Raw genomic sequence first — 24,977 nt, 5'->3', positions numbered from 1 at the left:
GCAGGAAAATAATTGTATTCATTGGTCACAACTGGATGTGAAGTAACAGCAGAAAGCAACATCCCTGTTTAAAGCTAATCTAATCTTAGTCCCCATCTATAAATCTTACTTTGGACTGGTTTACACTCCTGTTACTGCCAGGTGTGCCTGGCATTCACTGTTCTTCTCAAAGCAGCAATCCAGAAAGAATGGCGAATGTCTATTTTCCAGTTGCTAGTATACTATGTTTTCATTTAATCCTGATGAGCAAGTCAGCATAATAATATTTAAGCTTGCTGGACTTGAAAAGAATTCCAGTTTTGCTGAGAAAGGCTATTTACACTAAGAGTTCCATATTACAAAATTTAAAATGCAATTCATTTTTCTTCAGATTTTTTTTCCCTGTTCACAGTTTACTAACACATTTTCTCAGATAAAGGGTGGTAGTACTACTCACAGTCACTAAAATGGTCCTTTTAATCTGCTCTGTTTACTACTGGAGACAGCAGCCAAGAGCTGACCATATCCCTGGTAAGTATGGGTTTTTCCCAAAGTGGCACAGGCTCATCTGAGAAATTGAGATTTATAGAATTGAAAGTAAAATGCATTTCATGAAACACATATCTGTGTGGAATTCAGATTTCATTCACATGGGAAATGTCTACTATGGGAAATACAGTTCTCAAGTAAAGTTGTGTTTATCAGAAGTTTGTTTTCCATGCAATAAATTTAAATCAGAGTCGCTAGAGTAAAAAAGACATGTCAACCTTATCTTTTAAAAATTACCAGGATTGCACTGCCACTTCGTTCCGATGAGAATGAGAAGCAAAATTCTCATTCAGCACTGACACAAATATGATATGTTCATATGAAATGCACAAAAGAAAATGGCATTTTGTAACTTAGTACTGTAAAAGAGCAATAATGCTAAAAAAATTTCTCAAATGCATAACAATGCATAATTCAGTTCTTGTTATATTTGTGAACAGACCAGTTGTTGGGCTTCTACATAACAAATGGTAAAATGATCCTGACCTCTTAGGACAGAAATTGTTTTTCTTCCACTTTGTGTCTGAAGGGGCTAAAAGAATGACGATTATGTTCTACACTGTAATTTATAAAGTGTCCTTAATCTACATAATTTGTATTTTACGGAATACATGCTACTGCCGCAATAGCATGGAATACCCTGGATGGTATTTCATTTATCTGCTCTGTAATGGTTAAAAACTGGTTGGCTGCACTTCAGCCTGTGTTAGTGCCTTTATTTTTAAGCAAGGCTGGGACAGAAATTACCCCAGCCCCAACAATAAGGGTGGCTGAAAGGTGCACCCCGACTGCCTGCTGTTGGGTCTCCAAAAGGCTGGGTGTGGAGTAGCCACCCCAAACCATCTAATTAACGCTTGACACTGGACACGAGAAACAGTCAACCGGGAAATTCAGTTTGTTCAGCCCTTTCCATAATTATATCATGCTTCATGTAAACCGTAAGGTTCAATAGGTGAAGAGGTCTTGTAAGGAATTTGAACATTTGCCATTTTATCATTAGGCAATGACATTTTAATAGTTTAATTAACCATAAGGCAGCGAGAAGTCCAGCATGAGAATAGTTGAAACTGCTTAATAATCAAGTCACGAAACAAGATATGCTGCAGGGAAGGAGAAACAATCCTATTTGTTTGGAAGAGGGTCTCACAAAGGGTTGGATGGCAGGACAAGAGGGCGGCTGCCAGTCTTCAAGGGAGTCTGCAGGAAGGTCTTAAGGTATTAAAAAAAACCCCAAAACTTAAAGTCATAAAATTCTGCAAAATCAAGTTCAAAATGAAATTATAAATAAAAAAGTTAAATGATAAAAAGTGCTTTTGATATTTAGCTACAAAAAATGCCTGTTGGGAACAAAATGTATGTAAAATAAAATCAACCTGAGACCTTACAGTACAACACAAGTGATGAGTTCATACAGTGTTAATACAGAGTTTTGTTGCTCACCTATACAGAAGAATTTTAAATAGGGTGAAAATGTAAAAATAGACATTTCCAGAACTTCTAAGCAACTAGTACCTGCAAGGAGTTGATGTGAACTTTACACCACCACAAGGAGTTACATCTAATAACGAATCAACATTGGAACAGCCTCACTATGAACTATTTTTAACAGCAGAAGGAACAAGTCCCAGTGCCACAGTGACACTGGGCCAGGTGTGGAGCTGCAGGTCCCTCGGCCACCAATCCCTTGGCCAAAAGTTTGAACCACTCTGTGGAACTACTGTGGCTTTTCTTTCCCCTTGGTGTTGGTAGCATAAAAAAGTCAAATATAACACTTTGAGTCAACTAGCAACACAGTTGTGCAGAGATATGGCTGAGTAACATCAACTACAGCTGGAAAGAAAGATGCTGTATGGCCCTCCATTGACGGTGTGGGTAAATTAATTACTTAAAAGAAAAAATTCACCACCAAGCACAACCAAAATCCAGCAAACCCTGAAGTTCTCTTCCCCAGAATTTTCCCCAACAGAAACCTCAGAGCTTATTTTCTGGTTAGATTACTTGAGAACATGCAACAAATTTAGCCCATTCTCTTAAAGTGCTGTAGATGGCTTAAAACGCTACAGCAAGTAAAGCCTGCTTGCATAAAATGCTGTTAAGGGTTTGTAAGGTTACTGGTTATGTGCAGCCATTTGCACTACTACTACACATTTACAATTAAAATACACACATTTCAGCAATTGCATCACTCATACATGTATGTAGCACAGCACAAAGAAAGAATTTAAAATGATACCAAATCCCAGTGCTAGAAGAAACATGAACGTAAATGGGACCTGTTGCACATGGCCTCAGGTCCATTTTAACTGCAAAGAGCACTAGTATGCAGAATTTGACTACAGAAATGTTCTCTCCATGGAAAAGGAAAGGGAAAGTGAGGGCAGGAATGTCACAGGTAACTATTGCAGAGCCATCACAGATGAACAATGCCCTACCAACATGTGGTAAGACGGCTGATGCACTGTGGAGATCATCTTCAGAGCATGACGAAGCACCTCAAGTTGGTTCCGTATATTAACAAGTATCTGGCTGTAGCATGCCTAATATACATCAACTCACCTGTCATAGATGGTGCCAGTTTTCTTTGCCCTTTGTGGTCTACAGTACCTTCATAAGCTACAGTCACATCATACACTGCATCCAGATAGTCTTTCATTGTGTCAATGGCTACATGAGTTGCCTTCACACGTGGTGTCAGTACGTGTTTTAATACAGCAAGTCCTACAGCAGAAAAGAAAACAAATAAATTACAGTGTTTGGAAGTAAACTGGACTAGATTCACAAAATAAACACCATGCCAGGGAACTCCAGCACCCTCACTCAAAATCACAAAAGGTTTATTTTTAATCTCAGTTCTCAGTGGAGAATGCTCTACTGAGAATATGTAGAAGATGAAACAGAAATCTTAAAGGATATTATCGACAAAAAGGCTGCTCAAGAAGAATCCTTTTTAAAGCTCCTGCTCTAGAAAAATGATGGTTTTAATGTAGCTTATAAGCAATGAAACAGCACTTCTCTTTAATGATTACGTTTGTCCAACTGAGGTAAAAGAAAAAAAGAACAAATTAACTCAGAAATACTAAATGCGCAGGACACTGCCACCTGAAATTCTGCCTCAGAAACAGATTTGGTAGGCAAGGCATGAGCACAGATAATTCTAAGCACACCTAATGCTTATCTGGAATTTTACTTTTAAAGGACAAACCAGTTTTGTCAACATACTGAATCCTAATACTGCCCCATGGTAACAGAACAGTGGTTATATTAAACTGCACATGCTTAAACATGATGCTTTCAGATTTTTTTTTTTTTTTTCACTATATAGTCTAGCTTTCACTGAATTTTCTTCCTTTTTCTTAATTGTACATTCTGGGATATTAGATATGGTCACTCTGAGGGTCCTCAGTTTAGGGGAGGACAGGGAAAAACAGACTCAGGACAGCTTCAGCCCACTGCACTGACTCGCTGCTACAGAAAACTGGACATCCCGCTTAATCCTCGCAGTCATTTCCCTCACTGCTTTCTTCTGCGTGCTGGTTCCTGTACTCACTTTGTGTAGCTCTGGCAGCCCCCTCCCACCAGCTCATTCAACTCGCCACCCCAGCAGAGAACCAAGCAGGGAGGGGGATAATACAGCATTGAGAACTGACAGCAAGGAAGAAACCTTCTCTGTTTCACTGCAAACAACCTATTACAATTGACTTGGCTACTAACAAATCCACAATCACAAAAATCAACTGTTGTCCTTAACCATCTAGGCCACACACACAGATTGGTACGTCAAGGACACAAGAATGTCAGGTTTACCAGCACTTCATGAGTCTTAACAACAGCATTTCAAATCCACCTTTGCTTCAGCTGACCATTTCCACCTAGAGAATACTTAAGCACATACAAATACACTGGGCTCGAAAGTATTCAATTTCCAGAATTTTAATATACAATGACCTTCAAAATGAGAAAACAAACAAACAAACAAAACACCAAACACATCTATTTCACACTCAGTCAAAAGTGATTCTGGAAAAAAAATAAAAGTGCATATTATACAAAAACATTCACTATTTTGCTCTAAGATCTATACTTTTCATAAAGAGAAGTCTTGGAATAAAATTGCAATTATTCCTTTCTAGACTTATTTTTCATTGGCTTGCTCTGCAGTCCATTTTTAAAGAACCATCCATTGGTGGCATTGGTTTCTGAGAGATGAAGTGGAATTTTTTCTAAACCAAAGTACTGTGGTATTGCTTTTGATACCTTTCTGTTTGCAAAATCAAGTCAAAAGGTATTTTATTATGTCCTGATTTCATACTGAACTTCACTCCCTTGTTGGGCAAAGCACACTTTAATCTAAAATTATGAAAATATCTACTGAACACTGCAAGATAATTCCAGTTTCTAAACTGCCTTAATATTCTTGTATTAAAAAACTTCAGTATCAATCATCATTTTGATTTCCTAATATTTGCTAAGAATCTCCTTGTTTGAACACAGAGATAAAAAGGTTATTTACTAGAACTCCTTCTGAAGTCATTGTTCTAAGCTTTACTGGCAATGGTGATAACTGTCTATGCAAAATGTTATACGGATCATGAAAATATTTTGAAGCATAACACAGTGGTAGTGTTTTCTTAGCTTGTGAACTGTTACATCAAACAGCTAGTTATGTTATGTTTCCAAATGTTTACTCTGTAAATGAAGCACTGAATATTCTAGTGCTGTGTCAGTAATGATATTAGTTTGGACATTCCGCTCAGTGCAAGTCCTGTTGATCCAAATTCCCAAACATATTCTAAAAACCACTGCCATTCCTTTCTTGCCCAAACTCATCTTCTCCTTCACCAAACTATTACTGTGAGGAAGAAAAAGGGAAAATGCGCTTCAGCGAGAACTGAATACTCTACACAAGTTTATTTCAGTATCCAAATTTATTCAGTACTGAGCTTTTTGAATCCACCACCAGTTTTGGTGATGGTGACAACTCGTGAAGCTCAAAAGCAGAATAAGCCCCTCTTATTCTACATGCCACCAGTGAATTCTTGAAGGCTTAAGTGAAAAATGAGTATGCATCTAATTAAAAATCAATAAAGTCCATAATCCGTTATTCAGAAACACTCTAGTGCATGACAATCATGCAGCAAAAAAAGTTCAGCACATCATTTTAAATAATCTGTTTTATAAAAATATTAACCACACATTCTTGCAATTGCTTTATGATCTTTGCTAAAATCAACATAACAGAATTTAAACTCAAGTAGTTACAGTATAGTTACCTTGGCAAGCTGTCTGCATCCAATTCACAAAACACACTGTGCTTAAACTGTTTTTAATGTTGTGCAATACTAAGTTAGGACTCTCTGTGAAAGTATTTGAGGTCATGAGATTTTACTTCAAATGCCAAAGAAAATGAACTACATGTCTAATAATGTAATACTCTACCTTAAAACACTACAGCTTTGCTCTTCTATATTAGCTAACTTTTAAGTGATAAACAGACTTTAAAAAAAAGAAAATAATGTGAAAATCTGAAGAAATATGGTGAGCAATAGTACTTCAAATATCACATGTTTACTAAACTATAGTAAGATGCAGAAAAACTTCAAAAAGTCTGGAAGAAAACTGAACAAAATCAAGTAAGGTTTTAGTTTGGTAAGTACAGAGGCTCAAATCATCAACATCTATAGAACTGAATTTTTCATCTAAATACAAAAGAACAAAACCTGCCAAAACAAACATTACTTATCTAATCTCTCAGGGTAAAGTTACATATATAATAGCTGAGTACAACTCTATGTAGAAGACAGAGTTGTACTTCCTCTTCTCTTCATCCAGGCCAAAAAAAATCACAGAGCTGTTTGGTGCAGGCAGACCACCTACATTTTCAGACTTGGACTCCATTAGTCATATCTGTACTCCCGACATGTGTACATTTTAAAATGAAAACAATTAAAAACTAGCTCTAAATTAAGAATACCCTATGCATATTAGATTAGCATTACCACATTTCATCAACAAAAGTCATGTGCTCACTGAAAGCAGCTGTCAGAATTTAAGACCACATTACTTTACAGTAATAAATAAAAAAAAAATGGAAGGGTCAAAAAAAAAAAATCAATTAATTGATTTCAACACCAATTAGATCTTTCTTTCCTTTATTTTCCTTTTTATGTGTGCAGGAGTGACACTAGACTGAAAGCTCTGCAGCTACCTGGGGTGTCCTGAGTACTCACCCAACACTGAGCTCCCACCAGCCTTCTGGAGCATCCCCAGTGCTGGAAGCCTTATTTAGTGGAACCAGAGTCCAGAGTCAGACTTACAAAATCAGCTGTGGTGGGAGAGCTCATCCACCTGTATGCTAGTATTCCATCATTTTACATACATAGGACTCAGCTGATGATAGTATTAAAAAAATTGCAAGCTTTTGAAAAAAGTGTTTTCTGTTACCATGCACTTAAGCACAAGAAACATGACTAATCTCCTCAAAAATAACATGACCAGCCCACAGCAAAACAGAGGAGACAGCACACTTTGGGACACTTTCTTCTGTGATTGGTATCCACATAAATACCAGGTAGTTTCTTGCTTTCCTAAACTTAATTTCCTAAGGATAATTTTTTAATAACAGATATCTGTTCTTCATCCTGATGCTACCCCTCTCAAATACTGCTCAAGGTCCGCTGCCCACTCTTCTTAAAAATTATATTCTCTGTTCCACATATCACTGTGCACTTCTACATCAAGCTTGCTTACATGAAAGTATGAGGAAAAAATATCAACAAAAGCTCTTTTTTTAGAGACCATTCCAAATAACATTTATGGATACTAAATACTTTAGATTGCTTTAAAACACAAGCTAAACCCAATGCCAAGATCTAGAAAGGAAACATTTTTGATTATCTCAGTTGAAATAACTCTTTTACATGACCTGTAAAAGCAATTTTGAGATAAGCATATTCTGCATGTACAAACAGCAGAAAGCACTATACTAGTCAAGATAAACTTAGTATTACGAAACATTTATATTTTCAACTTTTTTGCATAAAAACAAGGGGAGATAATAAATGAATACCTGAAATGTTTGCTTGATTAAATGACCTTTGTTAGAAATCAAACACTAATACAAAATTCCCTAAGCGCCTTTCACCAGGGAAGATTGTTTCGTCTTCACTCAGCAAAAGCAAGGCAAGTTAAATTTAACAAGCTTCCTACCCCTTTCTCTTTGAGTTCTTAGTTAGTAACATTAGAAGTAGGAGGGCTTTGGATTACTCCTATTTATTTTCCATTTTTTAACATGTCATTTCTTAACATTTGGATAAAATCAATATTCTACTAAACCTAAAAAATGTATGGTTGTTTGGAGCATTATAGAGGTCTAACTACTAGAAAATTATCAGAAATCTATACATATATATTTTGTGAACGTACAAAGGGAAAAAATTTTATACCAGAAGCTGGTACCAGAAAACAGCAACATATTTTGTGGGCTTTATAGAAATTCTTTTCTATAGTCCAGCACCATTAAAAAGACCCAGCCTTAAAAGATTTACAGTTTGAAATAAGTACATATAATAAAAATTACCACTTTTAACATTATGACAAGATTAGAGTTGAATCGCTATGAAAACATGAGTGCCACCTACATATTATAATTTCACAGACTCAGAAACTCAATTCCACTGACTAGTGGAAGAATCACTGCACAGGTAGGTCAACTGAATAATTACATCAGATTTTGAAGACATGAATCATGTTAGCTGACTCCTCCATACAATGGAAAACTAAAGCAAACTCCTAGCTAAGAATACTGACTATGTGCTTAAATATTGGAAGCTGGAAGGCAAAAGCTCAGGACAAAACACATGCTGTCACCTTCTTAGATCTTCGAAAGAGTAGAGGAAGAAATATTTAATTTCTATATGAAAATCATACAAGATGTCCCATTAGAAACACGAGTCACCAATCACACTGAAACACAGAGAGAGTCCATCCTGGGAGCAATTGCTGGAATCACCTCACACAGCCACCAACCTTATATCAGGAGTGATCAACTAGGTGTATTGGATTCAAATCCATCTACACGGCACATATCCCCATCAGCTTGGAAGTGCGGCTTTCATTTGCCTCTGACAGAAATGAGAAAACCTGACACTTGTCTTCATCTGATACTCTGTCAGCAGCGCTTATGGAGTTTGCTGTGACCGAAACCCCAGCAAATATTGCTATTTTGGCCAACAAAGATACATATTTGATTCGTTTTCTCAACTCCCCAGAATTTAACTTGTTCCAGGAAACTCCTGCATTAGTCCTACCACCAATAACCAAACAACTTAGTTTTACACAGGTAACTTTTACTTTTGTTTTTAAACTTCAGGAAGTACATTTTTCCCAATGCAATCAAACAAATATATTTTAAGTTTAAAATGCTTCCTATTCTATCCTGGGTAAGAATCTAAACCAATTGGAATTTATGTGTATAGAATGAGTAATCATTAGTTTCTGAGGGTACTAGCATTTCCCTTAGATGACAACATTCTCAGTTCATCACCATAAAAACAGTTTTCCTGGAAATATGCAATTTTCTTTATCTCATTGAATACAATTGTGGACAGAACTTACAATGGTGTTCAAATCTATCAATGCTGATGGCTGACAGACAGGTGTCAGTCTCCAACATAAAAATAATGAATATTAATGCCTTTATCTCTAGATGTTTTTGGCATTCTTTGGTTTTAACAAACAAAAACCTAGCAGCAGTACATTCAACTTGAACTTGTAGTTAATGACAAATTTGAAAGACCAGTCCATGGATTTAATTTTTGACTACATATATCCTTTATTTCCTTCTAAAAATAGCAAGACAGCACACAGTTGTACCCCTTCCCTAGAAGTTTCTCTGTGCTTTATAACCTTCAGTCTCAACTTATTTGTACCCAGATCTGTTTGATCTGCCCTGTGTGTTTGATTTGACTGTGTTTCAGAAAGAGAAAAACCATCTGCCCTTGCTAGGATTCAAGAATTTGTGTAGATCCCAAGTACTATGGCAGAATGAACTGCAACATGAAGCATTATCAGTGTTTTAAAAAGTCGCTGATCTTTCAAGTGTGACCTCAATCACCTTTACATTCTTTTGCTGTTTGATAGCCTTCCATCCTATTCATAGACAGATAAGATTTATTTATATATTCACATGAATGAGGAAAGACTCAATACTTGAAACCAGTAATGTAGAAAACTCCTTTGGATGTGAACCTAAGCCTTTTTAAAAAAATTTTTTTCTTGAACTGGTCCTATGACCAATTGTAAAGAGGCAGTAACTGTCCAAAATTGGTGTTTACCTAAAAAGAACACGAAGATACGACATGCAGCTCATCAGCTGGTCACATTAAGACCAGGTAATTAAGTTCAGCCCAATAATTCTGCTTAAACCAATGAACCTTCTATAGAAGAGAATATCAAAGTAAATACAATCCCTCCAAAACCCTTTCATGCTTCCCTCTCTGCAAAACTACTAAAACACATAAACACACATGTCAAAAACAGTATTTCAGACAGCATGATAAACATGAGTTATGCTTGTACTCCAGGAATAGCTTTGTTATCTTTGAGTACAGTATCTCTGGTCCTAGCATCAATGTGAAATGATTCTTCTTAATTAAACCACTTTTTCCAATATTACACTTGCACCATTCTCCCAACATAAAATTGGACAAAAATACAGGAAGGAAATTATAAAACTTACATTTAAAGTTATAAAACAAACAAAAATATTCCCCTACATGACTGTAAAGCTCACACTAAAGTGCTGTGCTCTGTTACAAACATACAAAGATCACAAGACTAGATTATCGGACTTCTTTATATCCCCATGAGGAACGATGCATTGATGTTAAACTGTACGTTAGAGTACATCCTCATTCCTCTGACTGGCAGAACTACAGGGCATTACAAACTTTCCTAAAACTGCTCTTTTAGACAAGCATGCAGGTTATTAGGGCCACAGTTCAGAGGTGTACATGGCAGCGTTAGGTTAATGGTTGGACTCGATGGTCTTAAAAAAAATGATTCTACGACACTAAGCGTTTTTAGTTCAGCTCAGCAGCGTCATGTAACAGCCCTCGCACGCTTGTGAGGAGCGGGGCCAGCACTCCATCTCCACGTGACCAGCTGGTGAGGAGCTTGGTCCCAGCTCCCACGCTGCAGCCCCAGCACATGGCCAGCAGCCAGGACCGTGGTGGCACTGGGGCTGCTGGGTGGAAGCTGCAAGTTAGAATCGTTTGGTACGTGGCTTTCAGTGTCAGCCACCCCTGCTTCTCAGCACACCCGGGCAAGGGATGCTCAAATTCAGGCAAATATCCAGCTTGGCATGAACACACAGGGGAGCAGGGTCCCATACAGACTGCTTTCCATCCTCTCTATATAAGAAGCTGAGGAAAGATCAACAAACAGATAAATTTAACAGTGGGGAAAAGTAGATCAAGAGTATTCTGCACTAGAATTGGAGATGCTTCCTATTTAATAAATATTTGTCTTTAGAATTTTTAAAAGGAGTAACCCTTACATAACAAAAGCAGACCAATACCAGAGAGAAAAGCACTGGAAGAAAAAACAAAAACCAAAAAACCAAAAAACAAAAACAACCAACAAAAAAACCACAGGTGCTCTTGAAAGCACAAACCCAATGTTTTACTGTTTTGCACGTTGTAGAGATATAATTAACAGGTTTATTAAAAAGATAAAGACAAGACCTCTTTATTTTCCCTGAAAAAGTAGGAGAGAATAAAAAAAAACCAAAACCACAACAACCTATCAAACACCCTCTTTGAACTCTCAAAGAACTGCACCAACCTAAATGAAACATTTGACTTTCATTTCCGACAGGAAACTGAAGCAATGAATAAATACATTATGACTTAAGCTCTCCTGCTCATACACGCAAACAAATTCCATTCTTCCCAAGGAGAAGCAAAGCATATATCCTTTTGGACAAGAGCTAACAATACTTAATAGCTTGATGATATCAACAGGCTGATTCACAGACTTGTGAATTCATTTCAGTGTGTCACATAAATGAATTTACCAGACCTATTTGTTATTCTTTGTTTACCTTCAGAGTGAATTATTTCACTTTTGGTCAACAGGAAAAAACAAAACCAGGAAACATGTTCACTGAACTGTTGGACTTGAAAGTTAACGTGTATTGTGCATACGATGGGAAAAAAAATGAAAAACCTTGGGACATTAAGACTTCTTGCAAGCCTTTCCAATGATGAAGTAATTCCATCTGTGGCTACAGAGACAACGCCAACAATCAAAGTGACTACAGAATAAAGTTCAATCAAGGAAGGGTGAGACTGAAAGGTGAGAGAGGAAAAAAAAACAAGAAGCCATGGCAGTGATAACAGTAAATAAAAATTAAGTGATAGAAGACTTTATTTTAAGGCACAACAATCTCTATGCAAAACATTATTTATATTGAGTAACAACTGTAATTGGAGTTATAATGTCAACTTAGATAGAACGGTGCCCTGAACCAGTGTAGGCGATTTGTATGTCCCTGAAGGAGCAAGAAGTGTCCATAAATACACAGATATAAACAGAATCTAAAGTGAGCTTTCTTCAGAATTAATACTCTTGCACAACGTGAAACGCATGAAATGTCTGTATATATGCTACTCTCATCTTACTCTGTGGTAAGAAAAACACTGGCTTATGGTATTCTAACCCTGAAGTATCAATCAGGCAGGCTTAATAGTTCAACTACTGTGAGATCACCTTCATATTATATAACAATTTAATAAGAGATGTTAACACCATAACAAAAGAATTATTTCAAAACTATTTTTGCTTACCTTCCTTTTCAGCAAATGATTGACTATCTGCAATGACTTTTGGTATTTCTGGATTGTAACGAGTCCCCTCTGGAAAAATCACTAAATACATCTGTGGGATTAAAAAGAAACAAAACATACAGGTTCTTCTAATGAATGTAAGCTGATTCCTTTTACAGAAATTATCATCACTTCATAGGTCCATCTTGTATTTAATTCACACCATTGATTACTGTAAGGATGCAAAGAAAATCAGAATACTTGAGTTAAAATTTCTTAGCTCTAAGAAACTTACTTTTTAAGGTTCAAAATCATTTTATTTGAATGTTCACCATAGAAGGTTTGCCCAGGTGATTTAGGAAGGGAGACGGCACACATCAATAAAAGTGAGCAAGTCAGAAGCACCCAATATCAAGAAGAATATAGCTTTTGTTAAGTGAGATAAGAGGTGATTTTGAAAAGACAGTCAAGTATGTCATAGACAACCTACATTTTTTTTAATACTGATCTTGCATCTAGTCTTTCCTTAAATTGATATTTCAGTACAATTCCATTCATAACAAAAAATACTATTAATTAAAATGATAGATCAGCCACTTTATGTGCCTTTATGCATCTCACTGTATTACATATGAAATATACTATGAACATAAAATCATATTTTAGCATAATTCAAACTTTAAAGCCACATTCCTTTAAGCATGCATATCTGCAAGGTTAGATTTCCCAAGTAAATCAGTTTGCTTGCCTGTTCAGCAACAACCGTCTATGGGCTCTCAAATCTTGACACAGGTAAAGGTTGCCTGAATATGTACATACATAAGTGCAAAATTATGTACCCAAATAGAAGCAGTCAAATTTGATGAATTTTCCAACTGTTTTTGAAACAGAACAGAGGTTTCCATCTCTCTCGTTTTTTCTGGTGTGTGTCTTGCATAACCTCCTACATACAAAGTTGATGTAAAACATCACTCAAGCAGTGAAAATTTCATGCTGGGGGCTCATCTGCAGAAGAAAAGGCTGCAGCCACAAATGGTAACGAGTGTGGAGTTGAACACGACACATCCACACATACTGTGTCTAGACTAAGTACTTAATTTGCTATCTCATCAGAAATGAGTCTCAAGAAATATTTGAAAGAAAAAAAAAAAAGAGATAGTGGTTTACAAAACAGTCCAAGGAAGATTATCCCTCAGTAAAAGATGATATTGACAAGTGGGAGTACACATCATCAAAAGATGCAAAGCTAAATAAAAACTCAGAAGGAAACACACAGGGACATAACTTTGTGCTTCTAGCCCATAAAAAAAAAACCAAACAAACAAACAAACAAGTGTGCTGGTATTTGCACTTAATGATTGCGGAACAGCTAGAGAAAAGGCTGAATGCAGGAAGACCCAGCCAGTGAACTCTCCAGAATCACTCCACAGTGAGGAAGGTTGAAAGATGTGCTAAAATGCAAAGGAGTGAAGAAATCTAGGAACTGTGTCAACCAAGGAAGCCAGCAGGGGATAAAGAGAGAGCAAAATTGAGTACATAGCCTAGAATCCAGCAGGGGAAAAAGAAGAAAATATAAACTATTAAGAACGGTAAAATGGTGTCAGTAGAGGGAAGTAATAAGAGCTAGAGGAAAGGCTGTACTCATCATGACACATTTGGGGAGGAGGAAAATTGGTGGATTGCAGAGGCAGGTGAAGTCCAAGAAAGATGAGGACTGGCAGAAACCCAAGATGCATCCAGACTGGGTGGGCAGAGAACAAAAGAAAGGGGTTTAAGAGGCAAGGTGCTTATTTTTTCCTAACATGACAGTAGTGTAAGCACAGGGACGAGTACAGGAATCATTAGACCCAGCTGCAGTTCACATTTCCCCAGTCATATATACACTTAAATATCTCAACAGTGTACTTTATAGATTAAGTGACTAAGTAAAACTTTTCAGAGTTAGCTGGAAAGGGCATAATATTCAAATTCAGATGCATTTTTCCTCATAAATGTGCTTATATTCAAGTTACGTAATTTGGATCCTCAAAATGGTACTCCAAGATGAGGCTCCTCGCCCCCCCCCATTAAAGACTGAATGCTCAGCCTCAAAGGGTGATACAGTGGCTGCAACAGGTAGCAACTGGCAGAGCAAAGAGAGGGAAGCCCATAGGACAGGAATATTGTTCTTGGTACAGAGATTAGCACTTAAAAGCATGCAACAATATTACTGGTCTTCAAAACAGATAATCAGGCACTGAAAGCTGATTATACAACAGGAATAGTATCTACTTACTCCAGTCCTACATGTGTAACACAAAACAGGGGCTGAAATTATATTCTAATTATCCTTGTGAAGCTCTAAAATAAAAGCAGTCGAACAGGTTTGTTAAGCAGAATCTGAATTGAAAGCATCCCAATAAGACGGAGAAGCTTTAAATTCAGCACACATAAACCTAGTATGTAGCTCATTAGGACTACTTTACCGGAGTAAAATTCATGAATATAAATAGATGTCCTGCTTATACTCACGTATAGTTCTGCAGAAGACAAATACACTCTGCCAGTACAATTCAGCCCATCCAATCTACTTGTGTGACTGGCTTTTCTCTTCTCCCACCATGGGCAGCAGAAGCTAAATCCTTAAGCACTATTTGCAAAGATTATAAGAACTACAACTCTCTAAGATTTTAATAACTAAATAAACTCCCCTGAACTTGGATTAAGAACTGTTGAGTTGTAGAAGGATTTTAACTGCTTAGAAACACTAGCTCCAGCTAAAACAAATTTATTTTTTTTTAATACAGAATTTTTAATTTAGGCCAATTAGCTACATAAAAGTTATGCACTTTAAGACAGTGATTGCAAAATACAGCACTTGCATTCAAAATGAAACAAAAAAAATTGCGTTTCCACAGTCCCCAATTCATTGAGATGTACCAGTTTTAACCCAAGCAGAGTAGGTCCCTATGTTCAGTTACATGGTACTTTTATAACTCTTTCTGTGTGATGGGTGGGCGTCAATACACTTGCTATCTCTCATCGATTCGAAAACTTCAAGTAATGGATAAGATTCATTTAGTAGAGCCCTACTGGTTCTTGTTGGAGACAGAAAACCAGAAAAGAGGCAGCAGTTACCCACAGAGTGCCCAGCATAATGTCAGTGAACTTGCCACAATCCACAAATGAAATAAATGGATGATGATAACTGTTTTCATCCGACGAACAACTATATGCATTTCCCCAGTGCTGTCAAAGTCTCCCAGGCAAAAATAAATAGCAATGGCACCAAGAGGGGATGTGCTTACAGAGGAAGGAGTCCTTGAGACAGAGCAGAGTGCCACAAAAGGAGCTGGTATAGGTGGAGCAGGAGAAAGGGGTAGGAGACAACACACAAGTCCCTGAAGTACAGAACAAGTCAGCCCAGGTACCGTAAACATGACTAAGACGCAATAAAGAGAAAAACTGATGAGGGTCAGGGCTTTGGAGGGTGTCCCAGAGACAGTAGGTGCCACTGTAGAAAAACACAGGGCATCCAGAAGTGGTAACTACTGGCTAAAGAGATCTGGCATTTACAGTGCTGTTCCTGGGTGAGTGACAAGGGGAAAACAATTAAATATGTTTATTTACAATTATATGAAACAATGCATTTGCTTAGTTTTACTATTATTATTCCATCCTGATAACTAGACAGATTCATATCTGAATCCATTTAGACCACTGCCTAGAAGATATGCTTCTGGTGAACTGCATGAGAAGCATTAATTCTCAGATGAATAAATGAAAAAAGATATGGTATGAGAAAGCATATCTGGTATAACTGGAACAAAATACAAAAGGTGATATGAAAAATGCAGGCAAGGGCATATAGGATTTAAAAGAAGTTGTCAGGCATTTGAAAATTAGTAACTAGCACAAAATAATTACATTAAGCCTTACAGCAGTTGTATCAATGTATCCATCCCCTCCAGGTTTTTACTGTTTGATTGGCACTGCTTCACATGAAAAAGATTTATTCTGTGACTAAATGAATGACAAAAAAAAGAAAACAGTAACCAGCTAAATATTTGCTGTAGTAGGTTAAATCTCACATATCAGAATGCAGATTTCCTACTCCTATGCATGATAAAGAGTAACTTAAGTTACATTTTCAGTTATAAACCTGAATGTTTTGCTGTTGAGAAGAGTGAACTTTGTAAAACAAGCAGATTGAGTGTATCAAGTGTTGGCCAGATATATTGTTACAATGAGAAATGTGTTTATTTGTTACAGCTTACATTAAAACAACATTCACACAAAAGTGTCCTTCAAACCGTGTGACAGTCTCGGCTCCCACAAAAAGACATAAGATTATAATTTGCTAACAATCAGCTAGATTTCATGCAATTTTAAACCAAATCACATTCTTTCAATTGAGTTTTTCCAACAAAAGGCCTAATAACAAACCAATTGAGAGTGCAGTTCAATGACAGTTTGAGAAGCAAAATAATTTCCAGAGAGAAATAAGAAAATTTATTAGTTCGAGATCTCCACTAAGAAAACACAGATGGAACCGCATTTCAGTCTAGCGCCAGTTTTGTGCATGTCTAACATTTCTGCTCTGCCTCTTGGAAGAAGGCTGGGCTGACTGCGGAGGCAGAGCAGGAAAAGGGGCTGTTTCAGGCAGGCAGGTGGGTAGAAGTCACAGGACAAGGCAAACAAGGAGCATCACGCCATCCACTGCTCCAACACAAAATAAAGCATACTAGATCACCAGCCCAATTCTGCTGTGACTGTAGGGGCCAAGAGACAGCCTTATTTTTCATGTCCATGTTCCACCTCCTATTTACTTTTCATAACAAAACAAACCAACCAACCAACAAAGCACCACTACGTGACATCAGGCAGTAAAACAACTAAAGGCATCACTATCCTAATGAGAACAGAAGACTGGTTCTGCCTTCCTACACGTCTTCAGCTTCTTAATGGGAACAGGGATGGCTCCAGACAGACGGTACATTAATCAATTGGATTCTTTTGTTTAAAATGTATGTGGAGAAAAGACTAAAGTCACCCTTAACACAGATTCCCGTCCATCTCCTCTCTATTGGCATATAATTCTTTCCTTAGCTGCTCAAAGGCAAGCTTTTCTCTAACACTATATTAAAGAACTCCACCATATTCTCACAAAATGACCGAGCAACAACAGGGGCTCACTAAACTGAGGAAAAGCTCACCCTGAGCACTAGCGTCCAGTGCATAAATTTTAATAAAAATTCCAGAGCAGTAAATTCATTATTTTTGCATGAAGTTGATGAGTTCAGGGAATACTTGCTTTGCTGATTAAAACGTATTCATTCTAAAAGCAATATGGTTGCTTGTTAATGTCCTCCTAAGTTGCAGATCTGCAAAGTTTCTTCGTGAATAATGCAGTAAGGACACAGGTTATCACATTCTTCTCCCAGTAGTAATTGTGGGTTAGAGGGCATTTACAGCATCTACATTTAAATTCTCAGATAAAGTGGATTATAGAAAGCTTAGTCTTCTCTCAGATGACAACTCAATGGTCTGTCTCGTTTGCCCCAGCAGATGCAAACATTTTTCTCAGTAAATAGGCTTTGGACAATTCTGGTTTTGTAAAACTTAAGTGTCACTTCCTATATGGTTTGTCTGAAAGAGATTTAAAACAGAATGCATTTCTGTAGCAGTTCCACTTATTTCTCTTCTATACTGCTACCCTAGATAATACGAGGAAAATGGCAACAACTGCCTGGTAAGCACGTCCAGGTTCTGTGTCCATTTCCAACACCACTGAACTCCCACATGGCCAAGTTACACCAAGAACCAAATGTACTCAAGTGGTCACAAATTCATTTGGCATTAGCTTAGCTAGCTTAGGTACAGGTTTTCAATCCACAGACAACAGAGAAGGGAGAAATAAATAACAGAATCACAGAATCATTTCAGCTGGAAGAGACCCTCAGGATCATAGAGTCCAACTATAATCTAACTCTGGCACTAAATCATGTCCCTGAGAACCTCATCTAAACGCCTTTTAAACAGCTCCAGGGATGGTGACTCCACCACTTCCGTGGGCAGCCTGTTCCAACGCCTCACAACTCTTTCCGGGAAGATTTTTTTCCAGAAAAAACAAAAAGGCCTTCTGGCTTTATTGAATATATTAATCATATGCAGACTTTCACCATGGAAAGCAGAACCCACAGTAGATGTAGCTTTAAAGAAAGGCTTTATGCTTAAACCTCCCCTTATATTGTGACTGGGCTAAAACCACACACCAGCCTGTCCAGTCAATTTATAGCACTGGAGCAACACTGAACATAATTTGCAGGTTTCCAAAGAGATACAGAATTAGATGAGTTTCTAGGCACATATTCCTAAGATTGTATTAAAAAAATGCATTCAATTAGTCTATAAAGCAGACTAATTTAACGCAGAGTTCAAACCAAGACTCTCATCACAATCAAAATCCCACAATAATAATAAAGTCCTGCATTTTAAGGGGTGCAGAGGGAAGCCAGAAAGCCGTAATCACCCAGAAACAGGCTCTTTGGCTAGCAAGAAATCCATGGGCCTAAGCAGGAAAACACCCTGCTGGGATAATTCATCCCAACTGACTAAAGCAAACTTAACCAGCACTCTGCAGGGGGAGCAATTGCTTAGGGGGATGACTACAAATAAGTTTCATACATCCTGCAATTTGTCTTTGTTTATTTCATTACACCACAAGTTTTACAGAAAGAATCTTTGCTCCTGACATACAGAAAATAACTTGATGCAATGCAACCTTTCACACCCCAGGACCCTCACTGGTAAAGCAGACACAAGTTACCACTGTTGAATATGATCATCTTCTCCATGTGGAAATCATTAGATTAGATACTGGACAGCAAAAGTTTAATTATCATAATAACTTATCAATTTTAATGTAATTGCCATCATAACTTATATGCTAAAAACCATAAATAGATCCACTTTCTTATCTTCATTAAAAACAAACAAGAAAAACCCCTGTGTTCATGTTAAATCTTATTTCAAGACAAAATGAGTTTGAGCTCTGTCTTAAACAGCAATGCTTTACTCATTTAAGTCTCTCAGGAAGCATAAGACCAGTTTACTTTTTCAACAGGCACATGCACACATAAACACACCATCTCCAAAAAATAAATAATTAAAAAGAATACTACTAATGAAGGTCAAAAGAAGCTATTCGTTCCTTTTACCCAAGCATCAGCTTATAAAAGGTTTGCTACTTGGTATTTGGAGTGGCAAGTCCTAATCACATCATTTGAAATAAAATGAAAGCATAACTGTTCTACATCAGGGCTTGCTGAGTTAGTTTTCTTAAGTCTAGCCAAAAAAACAGAAAACATTGTAATGAACAGCAAGTAATGGAAGCAAAGCACAGTGATTTTAACCGCTGAGCCACAAACCATACAGGGAGTCATGAGAAAAGTCACTTGGCACTAATAATCATTCTTCAAATAGAAAATTATCAAGAGTTTGGATTTTTTGTTATATTTTTTTTTATTTTTTCCTCCAGGCACAGCAGACAAAGCTATTCAGTTCTGTCACTGCCATTAAAAATGATTGATCAGTGGGATGACTAATTAAGATTTAGCAAGAATAGTTCTTGACTTTCAGAAGATCAAACAACTGGTATTCTACAAAAATACCAGTCTCTGACAAAAATGCAGTAGTCAAAACATTGTCTTTTTAAACACAGGGAACACTGACAGTGGTTTCTCAATAAGGTGCTGCAGCTCAAGTTCTAAGATTTGGTCCAGGTCCCCAGTACTCTCTACAGACAGAATCACAAAGTTTGTATCATTCATAAAGGACTAGTCAAATTTTCCTATGTTTAATTAGAGGTATCACTCTAATCACAGAAAGTAAATGTAAAAATACAGAAAAAAAACCCAAACCCATGATTACTGCCTTGGAGTTTGTAGCCATCAGGCATGGCTCACTTCTTCAATAAGCCCTTACCACTAGAAAAGTCAAAGAAATGAGGAAAAGGGGGGAAAGGAATATATAATCTTACCGGAGTCTCAGCTTTCATCTGGGCCCGCAACTTCTCTCTCATTTCTTTTTCATTGAATTTGGCACTTCTTTTTACATAAACTCCTCCATGCTAACAGAGGGAGAAAAAAAAAAAAAAAAGTATTAAATATTTAAGTAGTTTAACATAGAATAGTTGATAGAAGAAAAACAAGACTGCAGTGACAAGTCACCTTTATGATTCATGCTGCAAATTGCCCACAAGATGTCTTCTCCTAGGATGAAAGCACTTGAAACTAATTTTACATTTTCATATACTTAAGGTGACAAAATCTGTTTAAAAAAGATCAGATTAAAACAAACAAAAATGACAAAACCAAAACTAAAACAACAAAACCAAAACTCAGAAGAACAACATAAGACTCAAAATGCCTTGTTTAAAAGTGTCAAATTAGTTGAAAGGTGGCATTGGAACAGACACCAGGGATCTACCTGTTCCCAACAACACTGCCAAGCAGCTTAATTTGTACGTCAAGGGAAAAGTCACACAACTGAAGCTACTCACACAGAAGTACTTACAGGTCAATGTTTTCAATTTTACGTGTCTGCTCTTAAATATTGACCAATGCAAATACTGGAATTTAAAGTATTGTACCTCTACATACAAAATTTATGAATAGCACAAAAGTAATTAGGTCTTGAAAACGTCGATCACTTTATCAGAGAATCAAACTTTTAATAACAAAGTCATATAGCACACACAAAGCGGGTTATAAAGAAATAAAATATGCCTCATCGCTTCTGTCTTTCATTACTTTATCTACAGCATTGCTACAAAAGGATGTAAAAACTGCTCCAAAATGAACTACTAATACAATGAATTCTGAAAAAAAAAAAAAAAAAAAAATCTATAAATATATCTACTTTTGTTTTTAAAATACATTGTTTTCATGGATTTTCTAAATGATTGCTTAACTTGGTACTACTCTTTTCTGCCCACTCTTGACTGTTGTCATTAGAATTTGTAAGATAATTTCTGTCCATTTATGCTTTTGCACACCCTTAACAGAGAGGTGACGATAAGATTAAAACTACTAAGAGCTGAATCTCATTTAAATGTCTTATCTTAGGAAAAGATACAGTACATTGCAGAAATAGGATGGGGGTATTTCATTTGCATGGCATGAACAGGACTAAAGTTTGAGGAGTTAGGAGGAAGCAGGCAAAAGAGGCGGTTATGCAAAGTATTTTCAGTCTTTGGTTTTCATGGTGTGGAGAGATGGCCAAACAGCTGCTTAGCTAGTGGTATCTGATGTGACTTTTAAGTTGCTCTCCAAAAGCTGCAGTGAAAAGGAACAGAAAGTCAATAGTACATTAACTCCACATTAAATATTCTGTCTTAACATTATTGTCTTGTTCCCTTCCAAGGTGAAGCAGCCAGCTGCACCACTCATCTGTGCTGTGGTGGCTGGCAGGGGACCAAAGCCAAGAACAGACCCACCAGTTCACCCAGCTTGGCCTTCAGGAGGCTGGAGCATCCTATCAGCACCATCCCACGAGCCATTTACCAGTCCTGAATAGATAACAGAATGAGCAGAAAAATGCTCCCTCAGCTGTGCAGCAAGCAGAGAGCCACATGTTATCTACACACCCCACATACAAGACTGTTTTAAGATCTGACACCATTAAAGAGAAGTAGAAGTCTTATTCTGTACAGTGACACCACAACAGCCACTTCCAGGTAGGGCAAACTCAGTTTGGTATGAGAAATAATGAATCTACTGTACAAGACTTCTCTGTAATTGGTAAGTCATTCTCTGTGAGCTCAGCTAGGTCAAGCTTTGATAAATGAGAGAAGGCTGAAATCAGAGTCTTCCCTTATTTATCAAATTACTAACTGGCTGCAGTGACCTGGGAAAATACTGAACCACCTTTTCCTTGTTTAATTTGTGAACCTGAAGAGATCAAGTTACTGTTGTACAGTTTGCTTAAGGATACCACACCACCAAAGACAGGTTTGGTGTCCCACTTCGGACTTTTTAATGCTCCAAAACAGATTTGTATTTCTCAAGTAAATCTGTAAGAACGGACAAACAACACATTATAAGATCACCATTTGCTGCATACAACCCAACTACATCAATACGTCAGCTCCCCTGTAAGCACAGGGTTACAAAGCTAAAGAGAGGCAAGATGCCCTACTAGCTAAATATTTGGCTAAAATTCAGTAACAACCTAAAGGGTGCACAAGCTGATGCTGAATAACAGAAAAGACAAAGACATACTTCCTATGTTAAAAAGTCAAGCAAACTCTAGGATATCAAATATGTTTATCAAATTTACATGCCGGTCTCACCAGGTGGCATAAGATGAATAGGAGCTAGCTGCATTTTGGGGAAAAAATAAATTCAGAGCCATCCAAAAATAATAAAGCCAGTTTTATGAAAAGAAATAGCTCTACCTAATAAATCAAACCTGGAACTCAACCACTTAATTGAAGTGGTTCTTTTCTTGCTATTAAATTGCTGCCTCCAAAGAGGAATGTTAGTTATGCAGTTGTATATAGCTCAAATTCCCCAATTTGTATTGCATTTCCTTTTTAGTAAGAGATCAAATATATGAACGCTTTCAAAACAGATTTCTGGAAGTACTGTTTTTAAGGTTATAATTTTTTTCCGCTGTACTTTGAAAGCCCCTCTCTCGGTCAACAATGGATTATGTTTACAAATATACTTCCTTTGTGCCTGAATTTCACTCTCCTGGACATCCAGATCACATTTATTTCCAAACAGGATGTTTACCTGAGGTAGGGAATATGAATTCCGTAAGCATGGCGTAAATTACGTGGCTCTGGAAACTTTTAGTGGAGTGTAAGTGACATCACTGACAGAACATCAACAGGAAGGGCAGGAAGTGCTTTATGTTTTTGCACTGTTTGGTGTGATAAAAACAATAAAAATACCTATTAGCTTGCACTGCAGTCCTGCTGCATCCCGTCTCGGTCACACACGCATCACCACTGTTAGTAAGCTGCCTTTCATTTTTGTCACTGCATTTAATATATATATATAAATACAAAAATCCCCCACTAAATCTTGTAGTAGTTTTATGTTTTGAGGAATCTGAACAGATTTCAATTAATATATATGTTTTGACTAAAAATGTAGGCTACATTCAGATTAATTTCGACAGGAACCTTCTTTTAACAGTCAATATAGCAGTCAGGAAACTCAGCATCAGATATTCCAGACAGCAATAGCAATTTTCCAAAATGTTGAAAAAAATCATTTCTGGACACCAAGTGATAACGGAAAGGATATATATCCTGTCTGTATTTTAATTAAAGCAGGCTTAAATCACCACTAGTGTAATGACTACAGCCAAGGACAAAGAGCAAAATATTTCCAAGCAGCAGACTGGTCACTTTAGCGGAAGAAAACTGTAAAGAACCAGAATCACTAGTGGGAACAAGTATTAGACAACAGAGAAATCCATTTTCTCCCAATGGGTACTGTCAGTGAGATATGACAGGGTGTGACAGTCTGTACTTATCTAGGGGACCGGGATGGTAAAGCTGCCAATAAAAAGAAATTGCAAAGTTTTCTTCCTTTCTCTGCTGCATAGTCTTTAAATAGTGATTTTAGAAAAATGGATGGCAACCATCCATGCCCCAGCCTACTCACTGTCTAAGGCACTCATCCAAAAGAAAATAAACATTTTCTATCACCATGCTGAAAACATTGAACCTGGATCTGCCCAGAGAGGCGGTAAATGCCCCATCCATGGAAACATCCAAGGCCAGGCTGAACGGGGCTCTGAGCAACCTGATCTAGTTGAAGATGTCCCTGCTCATGGCAGGGGGGTTGGATTAGATGACCTTTAAAAGGTTCCTTCCAACCTGAACTGTCCTATGATTCTGTATCTTAGAGGACACTCTAACCTCTTACACACTTGAACAGACAGTAGGAACCTCGATCACCACCTGCGCTTGAAGATAAAACAGTGAGACAGTTCACACCCTAGAGACAGGCATCTTATGTGACACGATCCAAGACTCTGAACCACTGTTCAAATTAGGTACCTACAAGGCTCCACCTGACTGCTGAGCAAGGCCACTGTTTGAGGTACTTCCTATTCTTCAGCACACTGACTAGGTAGTTTATGGATCTGTGCCTCCTCTTGCCCAGCACCCTCTAAACTCTATCTACCTTACATTAGGTTCTTGGAGGCAAAGTCTGAGTCATCTGCCACCTAAGGGCTATCCTGCCTCAACTAGCTATCAACTGATCTGATTTGTAGTTGTATCCTCTTAATATATTTCTTTATAAACTAACATATAGTTCAAATCATACCCAGTGTAGTATTTCTCTCAGGATCTCCCATTCTCTTGGACAGAGCTGACAGTTCAATCAAACTGTCTAATTCTATTAAAAGTATTTTTCTAAGTGTTTTTTTCCTTTTCTTTGATGGGAGGGGCAGATGGCAAGGCAGGCAAAAAGCAGATTAAAGTTCAGGAGACAGGTAAAGATCAAACACAGAAGCCAAAGGAGAAAAATATTATTGAACAGGCACTTTGGAACAGTTACCCAAAACAATCCATTTCTGTGCTAACAACTAAGCACCCACATAAATCCTGAGATAAATACT

At 37.3% G+C, this 24,977-nt stretch overlaps 1 protein-coding gene across 2 annotated transcripts in view; it reads right to left on the bottom strand.

The window, feature by feature from the left end:
* Positions 1-24,977, bottom strand: part of AGPAT5 (1-acylglycerol-3-phosphate O-acyltransferase 5) — a gene marked incomplete at its 5' end in the record, with an annotated part of 58,522 nt that overhangs the window by 16,158 nt on the left and 17,387 nt on the right. For both annotated transcript variants that reach the window (XM_080342278.1, XM_080342279.1), the window contains 3 exons: positions 3,085-3,246; positions 12,375-12,465; positions 20,374-20,463. In XM_080342278.1, coding sequence (XP_080198404.1) covers positions 3,085-3,246; positions 12,375-12,465; positions 20,374-20,463 — 343 coding nt within the window. The remainder of the gene's footprint in view (positions 1-3,084; positions 3,247-12,374; positions 12,466-20,373; positions 20,464-24,977) is intronic.

This window comes from Nesoenas mayeri, assembly GCF_963082525.1.
Source record: "Nesoenas mayeri genome assembly, chromosome: 3".
In the NCBI taxonomy this organism is placed as follows: Eukaryota; Metazoa; Chordata; class Aves; order Columbiformes; family Columbidae; genus Nesoenas; species Nesoenas mayeri.
This window is presented reverse-complemented; position numbering and strand designations above follow the sequence as displayed.